This window comes from Phacochoerus africanus, chromosome 4, assembly GCF_016906955.1.
Source record: "Phacochoerus africanus isolate WHEZ1 chromosome 4, ROS_Pafr_v1, whole genome shotgun sequence".
Lineage (NCBI taxonomy): Eukaryota > Metazoa > Chordata > Mammalia > Artiodactyla > Suidae > Phacochoerus > Phacochoerus africanus.
Genome location: NC_062547.1, coordinates 56,348,570 through 56,358,598, shown reverse-complemented (window position 1 = coordinate 56,358,598; position 10,029 = coordinate 56,348,570). Strand labels below are relative to the sequence as shown.

General features: G+C 33.4%; 1 protein-coding gene across 1 annotated transcript; it reads left to right on the top strand.

The window, feature by feature from the left end:
- Window positions 1-8,686: 8,686 nt before the first annotated feature.
- LOC125124190 (olfactory receptor 2L2) lies at window positions 8,687-9,625 on the top strand. The gene has a single exon (XM_047774340.1). The coding sequence runs from the start codon at window positions 8,687-8,689 to the stop codon at window positions 9,623-9,625; it is 939 nt and encodes a 312-aa protein (XP_047630296.1).
- Window positions 9,626-10,029: the final 404 nt, after the last annotated feature.

The following is a 10,029-nucleotide window of genomic DNA, read 5'->3' as shown; positions in this document are numbered from 1 at the left end:
TTGTCCTATTTCCCCCATTTTATTAAGGCATAATTGACAAATACATATATTAAGAAGTACAAAATGATGGTTTGATACATACGTATAGACCATTAACTATTAATCATCACTGTTTTTTTTCTTCTTCTTCTTTTCTCCAGATTCTTTTTATTGAGTATTTGCTCTATCTTCAAAATATGTGCATCTCAAAGCATATCTTGATTATTCTCGGCCAGTTATATTTCTACATAATTATTAGAATTAGCTTACAAAAATTTCCACCAAAACGTGTTGGATTTTCATTGTGACTGCATACTATTTGGATAATAATTTGAGGAGGAAGAAATATTTTATATTTTGATTCAACTTAGCAAATAATATGTCACCACATATATGTCTATTTACAAAGGCTATGAATGCATTCACATTATAGCTCATTTTGTGGGGATATATTTCTTTTATGAGTTATTACTATTTTCAAGAATGTTGCATAGAAATATTTATCACCTGTATTTTGCTATGTTAGGACACAGAAAGGTGACTTTTTCTAAAAGAAGTAAATACGATCTTTCACTAGAACGGTGTGATTTTATAAATAATTAAATTGGACTGAATTAAACATTGTCTTTTTTTTTTTTTTGGCCTTTTCTAGGGCTGCACTTGCAGCATATGGAGGTTCCCAGGCTAGGTGTCTAATCGGAGCTGTAGCTGCCAGCCTTCGTCATTGCCACAGCAAAGCGAGATCCGAGCCATGTCTGCGACCTACACCCCAGCTCACGACAATGCCAGATCCTCAACCCACTGAGCAAGGCCAGGGATCAAACCTGCCACCTCATGGTTCCTAGTCAGATTTGTTAGCCACTGAGCCACGACAGGAACTCCTCTGAATTAAACATTTTTTAAAGTTAAAAAAACACAACTCAGGATATTATTTAAATTATGCATTCTTCTTCTTTTAGGATAAAAGAAATTCACAGTGCCATGCTATACCTGGCTTTGTGCTGTGTCTGTAGGAAGTATGTGACATTCAATAATCATTACTTTCCACTGTATTCTTGGGGAAGAAATGGTTATTTTTAGAATTAAATTATTCCATGAATTTTCAGGGGTATGGAATGGGCTGTGTGGGATTTGCTTCCTGATATTCTGACTGAAAAAATTATTTTTTTCATCATGGTTTTCATATTGGAAAGATGGCAGAATAGAAGATTATATCCTGCATTCCTTCAAGGAAACATGGATATAAATAACCATCTATGCACAAATATTCCTTCACTAGAGCTCTGGATTCCAGACAAGATATTTTAGGACTCAGGTGGAGCACAGAAGTGGGAAAAGACACATTGAAGTGGGAAGGAAGGAGTTTTTCTTCACCTGAGCCATTTTTCCCCAATATCATGAAGCACAGGGCAGATAGAGATTTAGTCTTCTTTAGAGCTCTCCCATCAGGAAGAGAAAGTCAAATGAGCAACCGATTTTAATATAAACCTAAACATCAAGCTTAATCACGCATGGACCATGTGAGCTGACATGCTCATGTTACATCTGCTACCCTCTCCTAAATTTCTGGCTGGGCTTGCTGATTCAAGGCTGCCCCTCTCAAGTGTAGCTTATAAAGACTTTAAATATGAAAACTTTAAATATGAAAACTCCAATTCAAGAATAAAAGTTCCCAAGTTTGGAATATGAAAATACCAAATAACAAAATAATGCACAGGCAACTGGCTCTAAAGGACTGGTGATCTTAAAACAGTCAGATGAAGAATTGAGATTATTTATCTTAAAGAATTTTAGTGAGTAAAAAGAGAATACAGATAATCAAGTGATATCAGATAATAAATTTGAACAAAATGAGAATTTCAAGAAAAATTTTGATACCTTAAGAAGAGCAAGCCAAAATTCTAGAACTGAAGAACACAGCGACTGAACTGAAAAAATAAATATCAATAAATGTTGAACAGTAGACATGATCAAGCCAAAGAAAGAATGAATAAACTCAAAGACAAATTGTTTGATTTTTTTCCAGATTGAAGATCAAAGAAAGGTACAAAAACCTGAAAGAGCGCACAGAATTTATGGGCTTTCATAAACAAACAATATATGCATTATGAGAATTCCAGAAGGACCAAAGAGAAAGGGAGAAAGAAGGCTTATTTAAAATAATATTGACACAAGCTTCCCAAATCTGAGGAGTGAAATGAACATCTGGATCCATGAAGACCAAATAATTCAAAATAAATTTAAAAAGTCTTTAGTGAGACACACTATAATAAAAATACTCAATTAAAAATATATTTTAAAAATTTAAACAGCTCCAATATTACACCTTCACAAAGAAAATATGTAATTACTTGAAATTATGAGAAATATAATATCTTTTATTATATTTTCTGCAGTAACATTGCATTGTTATATTTTTCTAAATATTGCATCAAAATTAGTCAATTATTATTTTATTTATTTTGTTTAATAATTGATTTTTTTTTACAATTTAACATGAATTCCTATTGAATGGAAACCCCTGAAAGTATTTCATACCTACAATAAATTCCCACATATTTTATATATTAAGAATTTGGCTTACATGTTTTTATAAAACTAACCATATTCCATTTAACTTATTAAAATGTTGGCTAATATAACCAAAACTGGGAAATAAATTAATACATGCAGGCATATCATTAACATACACTTACTGAATATAAGGTATATGATCCAAAATGTTCATAGCAATATTAATACTAGAAGAATTTAAACAAATACTTTCTTTCCCCAGTGATTTGACCCTTAACACACCTTCCCCAACTTTGGTATTAGTCTACCTTGGCTATGTTTGACTTAATCTACATTCATTAAAGCTCAGTAGGCATTCCTATATAAGTAAAAAAAAAAAAACAGAGAAAGTATAAAAAAAAGTCCTCCAGGTAAAGAAATCCTAGAATCATTTCGCCACCAAGTTTTCATGGAAGTATTTAAAATGTCAATTGTTAGAGACAAAAGATTAATATATACATTCATATAGAAAAATTTCAAAATTTACTCAGAAAAGAACTTTTTTTATGTAATGACCATTGGACCTCCGTCAGCTAATCAAACCAGTGAGTGTGTGAAAGTGCGGCCATAATAAAATGTGATAATCCTAATAGTATTTTTATTTTTATTCACCACAGAAGAGAAGAGACACTTTAGCATGTGCTTAAGATAAATTTATTTATAACTAAGTATTTCTGTTTATAATAAACAACAAATATATCCAGACATCTTATTAGTTAGGAAACTCCTAAAAGAAAATATATTAGATGGGAGTTCATTTAAACAAGATATATAAATTAGTTATACTAAAATATGTATTCTTAGAAATAAAAAGTTGATGGGCTGTTCAAACTCTTCTCTTTCTTTTTTAAAATATGAAGTTCGTTTAAAGTAAAAACATGTTATCCATTCTGAGAATTCATCTGATTGTGAATAATCAATTGTGAAATGATAGTAAAACCTAGCAAAATTGATAATAAAGGCAATTTCTGATATTGCCTGTGAGTCACTGTCCTAGACTTGTGGGGAATGAATCTACACTTAATTATACCAAATTCTGAAATATAATTAAATATAATTATGATATTCTAAGAAAAGTATGCAATAAAAGTTTATATTCATTTACATGGTGCTTCAATTAGTAGAAGAATTTACTTGGCTCTAATTGAGACTAGACATTTACATAAAAAAAGAAAGTTGAAGGATAGACACTGTTCATTAAAGAAAGGATACAATTGTATCCATAGCCTGTTGTGTATCCTCTAGAAATGAGAAAGCTTTCAGTGAATTAGAGAATGTTTGAAAACAACATAGTTATCTATTCTTAAGGAGTAGAGAGACACCTTGTCATCTAAGGACACTGTGTAATCCCATAGGTGCTGCTTATGTAATATTAATCCTTTTGACAGTGTTGGTTACTGCTTGGATTGAAATCATTCAGGATTTAAGGTAAGCAGTTTGGGAAATGTGTAATGTGTTCTGTGTAAAACTTGGTTAAGAAACAAAAGAATTTGAAGTTTGAAATTCAGTATTGGCTGCACTTTTTACTTCTGCTTTCAGAAGAAACTGTAGAGTAAAAAATGGACAAGAAAAGTGGTTTTGGAACAATGTGCTTTTCTTAATGGGAAATGAGAGGAGGGGCATGGAAGATACTTTGGCTGTGCTTAAGTGATATTTGAAGAATAAATCTAATACTAAAAGTATCAATCCTAAATAAGGATTGTGAAAGAACTTGTGTCTTATAGCCAGCATACACACACACATGCATGCACACACGTGCACACACACACACACACACACACACACTTTGAAGGATAACTTCTAGAAATGATCCAGGTAACTAATGATGTTGTTAGTTACAGTTAACCATTTTTGGTTTTGAAGGATATATATTGAAATTAAAGTGTGTTATGCTGTTAGTATTTACCTCTTATTTATTAGCTTTTTTATTTCCTGTATACATCAATAAATTTCCAGTAAAGAAAGTAATATCTGAATAAATAGTCTTCTGGAGGTTGTGAGAATCAAATTGATATAGCATAAAGAGACAATCAGAAACTGTATCACCATGCCATTGTGACGGATGCCTTTGAATGAAAGTAAATGATGGTGATGGCAATCATATTAATGGGGATGCTAAAATTTACAACTAATTTTCAATGATATTTTATACCTAGGCAAGCATTATTTTTTAATGGATTGTTTGTAATATCCCATGTTTCTTTATAACAATTCTACAGAAAATATACAGGTTCAAATAGTTAAATTTCTTATTCTAAGCTTACATTACCTGTGAGTAGGTGAGGTAGAATTATAATTAGTTTTAAACCTAAAATCTTGCCAGTGTACTTGTGTAATAAAGCAGAATAAACATACTCTCTTTGCAAAACAAAATTTGGAGGACATATAATCAGTTTCTATCTTTAAAAATATCTGTCTACCTAATTATCTATTTATTAATATTTGGTCACCATTGTAAAACATCATGAAATGGCATTAATTAGAAACACCCAAACATACACAGACAAATGTTCACTGTGTATTTAATATCTCTTTATACTATAAAAAATTATGGTTCTCAAAGTGTATAGCTTCAAAAATTAAAAATATGCATTACTTTTTATTAAATACTATCAATAAAATTCCTGTCAGTAAACTAATATAAACCATTATGCAGTCTTTATGTCTTTTTTAGTCATTCTTATAGAAACACAAGTGAATATGTAATCTCACGTAGGCTTCCATGTAAGGTTACTCTACTCTACGCTAATATGTTTGTCTAGACACTGGAGAACACATTTTTGGTCGGATTCTATGAAAGCCACTTCACAATGCTGTCAACGTTTCAATTCTAGATAATTAATGGCAATGAAAAATGATCCTTTTTTTTTTTTTTCACTTTTTAGGGCCACACCTGTGGCATATGGAAGTTCCCAGGCTAAGGGTCAAATTGGAGCTACAGCTGCTGACCACAGCCAGAGCGACACAGGATCTGAGCCATGTCTGCAACCTACACCACAGCTCACAGCAATGCTGGATCGCTGACCCACTGAGCAAGGCCAAGGATGGAACCCACGCCCTCATGGATACCAGTTGGATTCGTTTCCACTGTGCCACACTGGGAACTCCCCCCAAAAATCTTATTGTATACATTTATATAGATAATGTCAGCCAATTTTTAGAAACTGGGAACTCCCCCCAAAAATCTTATTGTATACATTTATATAGATAATGTCAGCCAATTTTTAGAAACTAAGATAATTTTACTTCCAATAATATTAGAAGAGACAAAAATGGACATCCTTGTTTTTTCTCTCTCTATGAAAGGAAAAGATTTCAGTCTTTCTCAATTGAACATGTTAGTTGTAAGTTCAATTTTTAACTGGACTTCAGTTTCACATCATTTTAATATTTTATTCAAGTAAAGCAAGAATATGATCTCAACAGCCCACAGTATAAGATTCCTTCTGATCCAAAAGGCAAATATTTTATAGTATTTTAGCACTCTTCTATTTTTCCATATATTTTTCTCCAATATGCCTAACTTGCCATGTTTAATTACTAAATATTGATAATATTTCTTGTCTCTTACTCTGGCCACTCTGGATTGAAACCTTCCCCATCCACATCACCACCTGCATCTTTTTTTTCTCCTCTCCCATCCTTTCAACATAGTTACATCTCACTTCGTGTCTTGGTTTATAGCATTTTTTTTCACCTTCTAGTATATATAACTAAATTAAAAATATAACTTATTGTAAAAACTGATGATATTTTAGTTAGTATTTTAATATAAATACCTCTCAGTATAGCTATTTTCTCACCCAAGACATTTTAGGACCACATATTTATAGGCAACATTGAAAATTTTCAGAATTTTTTTTTCTTTTAATTCTGGTAGGGTTTTGTTTTTTATTTTTTCATTTGGTCCATGAAAGTTTTAATTTTTTGTAAATCACTATTTTTTTTAATTTTCAAGAGACTTTGTTACTTAACACTTTGTTTTCAATATGTAATGATATTTATATTGCAATATGATAATGTATCTAGCATCTTTGAACATTGAAATCCTATTTTTCAAAAGTGCATTATTTTCTACAATTTTCAATCATTTCACCTCATTGTATAATTGTTTGTGAATGTATGTTGTGTATGTGTACATGTGTGCATCTTCCTCTTTCATATTAAAGACTTCTTTAATAATTGTTTCTAAAAATATTTACAAATAAAACATTACATAATATGTAGGGCTTGTTCAATTTAAACATCTCTGTAAAGAATTCTGCTTCATGGAGTTCCCGTTGTGGCGCAGTGGTTAACGAATCCGACTAGGAACCATGAGGTTGTGGGTTCAGTCCCTGCCCTTGTTCAGTGGGTTAACGATCCGGCGTTGCCGTGAGCTGTGATGTAGGTTGCAGACGCGGCTCGGATCCCGCGTTGCTGTGCCTCTGGCGTAGGCCGGTGGCTACAGCTCCAATTCAACCCCTAGCCTGGGAACCTCCATATGCCGCGGGAGCGGCCCAAGAAATAGCAACAACAACAAAAAGACAAAAAAAGACAAAAAAAAAAAAGAATTCTGCTTCCTAGTTCCTTGAAGAAGACACCTAGATACCATTTCTTTTTTCCATTTAGTTGACTGATACGTCTATCCAAATTCTTATTTCAAAGGGTTCTAAACCATTTCTTCTCTTGTTGTGCCTTATGCTTCTTGTACTCCTTTAATTCATAACATACCTATTTTTGTATCATCATGATAGTTGAGTTTTAACAGGGAGAGATTATAAATATATGTGCTTAATTGTATACACTAATCTAGAATTAGAACTTTATGTAAAAAAAAGGTAAAAATTAATTCTGTAAGACAAAGTACCATAAATCAGTGTATAGCAGTGTTAAAGAGGCAGAGAGATATAAAACATGCTCTTTGGGAGACTGTGCACAGATTCATATCTATGAGGAGTGAGGTGTATAGACATACAGGCAAAGAAAGGCTTTACTCTTAACTGCAGCATTGAGAAACTCACTGAAGAGGCAGACGAAAGTGACTTTTTGTAATTAATACTTGACAATTAGTATTCATTTTATATTACACAAAAGATAAGCCAAATTAATACCTAACTTCAAGGAGGGTTAATTTGAAACTTCTGAGCAAAGTGGTCTAAGAGAGAAAATAACTTCTCAGAATAGATGACAAGTTGCTGCAGTCTTACACAACTTAGGACTGAAATATGAAAGAGAAATCATACTGTGATGGTAGTAAACTTTTTTAATATGTTCATTTGTTCTGATTTCCTATGAATATATTTTGAATATGACATTTGAGTTTGGTGTCACTTGAGTTTGTGTCAGTAAAATTTATTGATCCTAATGTTATCACAATAAAATAGTTTTATAGTGTTCAAGATTTCTTGGAAACTATTTTTGTCAAAATATTTGCACTTCCATACATATATATTTTTTTCTTTTTAGGGCCATTCCTGTGGCATATATAATTTCAGGCTAGGGGTCTAATCAAACCTTTAACTGCCAGCCTATGCTCCTGCCACAGCAATGCCAGATATGAGCTATGCATGTCTTTGACCTACACCTCAGCTCAGGGCAATGCTGGATCCCTAAAGACTAAGCAAGGTCAGGGATTGAACCCACGTCCTCATAGATATTAATTGGATTCATTTCAACTGAGCCAAAGTGGTAATTCCTACATTTTCGTATTTTATTTTATTTATTTATTTTTATCTGTCTTTTTGCCATTTCTAGGGCTGCTATCATGGCATATGGAAGTTCCCAGGCTAGGGGTCTAATCGGAGCACTAGCTGCTGGCCTACACCAGAGCCATAGCAACGCGGGATCTGAGCCGCGTCTGCAACCTATGTCACAGCTCAAGGCAATGCCGGATCCTTAACCCACTGAGAAAGGCCAGGGATCAAACCCGCAACCTCATGGTCCCTAGTGGGATTAGTTAACCATGGAGCCACGATGGGAACTCCTACATTTTCATATTTTAATCTTTGCTCAAAAATAAGGCTACTTTTTTTCTAAAATTTATGTTTAGTCCCTAACTTGAGCTATAAAATTTTAAATAATAATAAAGAGTGTGACTAAAATAAAATACCTTATTGTTTCAATAATAACTTATTCTTATGTCTGCTTTTAGAAAAAAAATTGTGAATTCCCCATGGAGAACTATAATCAAACATCAACTGATTTCATCTTATTGGGGTTGTTCCCCCCTTCAAGAATTGGCCTGTTTCTTTTTATTCTCGTTGTTCTCATTTTCCTAATGGCTCTATTTGGCAACCTCTCCATGATCCTTCTCATCTTTATGGACATCCATCTTCACAAACCCATGTATTTTTTACTTAGTCAGCTATCCCTAATTGACCTAAATTACATCTCCACCATTGTCCCAAAAATGGCCTACAATTTTCTGTTTGGAAACAAATCTATTTCCTTCATTGGGTGTGGAGTTCAGAGCTTCTTCTTCTTGACTTTAGCAGGTGCAGAAGCATTGCTCTTGGCCTCTATGGCTTATGATCGTTATGTGGCCATTTGCTTTCCTCTTCACTACCCCATCAGAATCAGCAGAAGAGTGTGTGTGTTGATGATAACAGCATCTTGGATAATGGGCTCTATCAACTCCTGTGCGCATACCACATATGCCCTGCATATCCATTATTGCCGATCCAGAGCAATCAATCATTTCTTCTGTGATGTCCCAGCCATGCTGACTCTAGCCTGCATGGACACCTGGATCTATGAATACACAGTGTTCGTCAGTACTATCCTCTTCCTTTTGTTGCCTTTCATTGGTATTGCATGTTCCTATGGCCGTGTTCTGCTTGCTGTCTATCACATGAACTCAGCAGAAGGGAAGAAGAAGGCCTATTCGACCTGCAGCACCCACCTCACTGTGGTGACTTTCTACTATGTTCCCTTTGTTTACACTTATTTACGCCCAAGAGATCTCAGATCTCCAACAGAGGACAAGGCTCTGGCTGTCTTCTACACTATTCTGACTCCAATGCTTAATCCTGTTATCTATAGCCTGAAAAACAAAGAGGTAATGGGGGCACTAAAAAGAGTAATTCAGAGAATCTTCTCTGTGAAAATGTAGCTAATGCTTTTGCGTGAGTACTAACAGTTGAATATAAATCCATTCATCTTCATATAGTATTTTAAAAGATTATTTTATTATTAAATGCCAAGAATAAATTTCATCTAGACATGAAAAAAAAATTACTCAGATGATCCTCTTTACTCCTAAGTAGCCACTTCAACTCTTAGATAATATCTCTCAGGTCAGATTTCATGTTCTGCTTACTACATCCTTTAGTTCTACCGATGTAGGTTGAAGAAAGTTAATTTTCATGAACCAATTTTAGTCATTCATATTTTGGCATAGTTACCTTCCTAAACATGTCCTGAACTACATACAATAAAAACCCATAATCTCAAGTCAACTTCCCAGATGAATTGTTATCACTGTTCATCTTTGATCAATGAAGAAATATTATTTAT

Excerpts from the sequence above, each read along its gene's own strand:
- LOC125124190 (XM_047774340.1), top strand. The coding sequence starts at position 8,687 with ATGGAGAACTATAATCAAACATCAACTGATTTCATCTTATTGGGGTTG.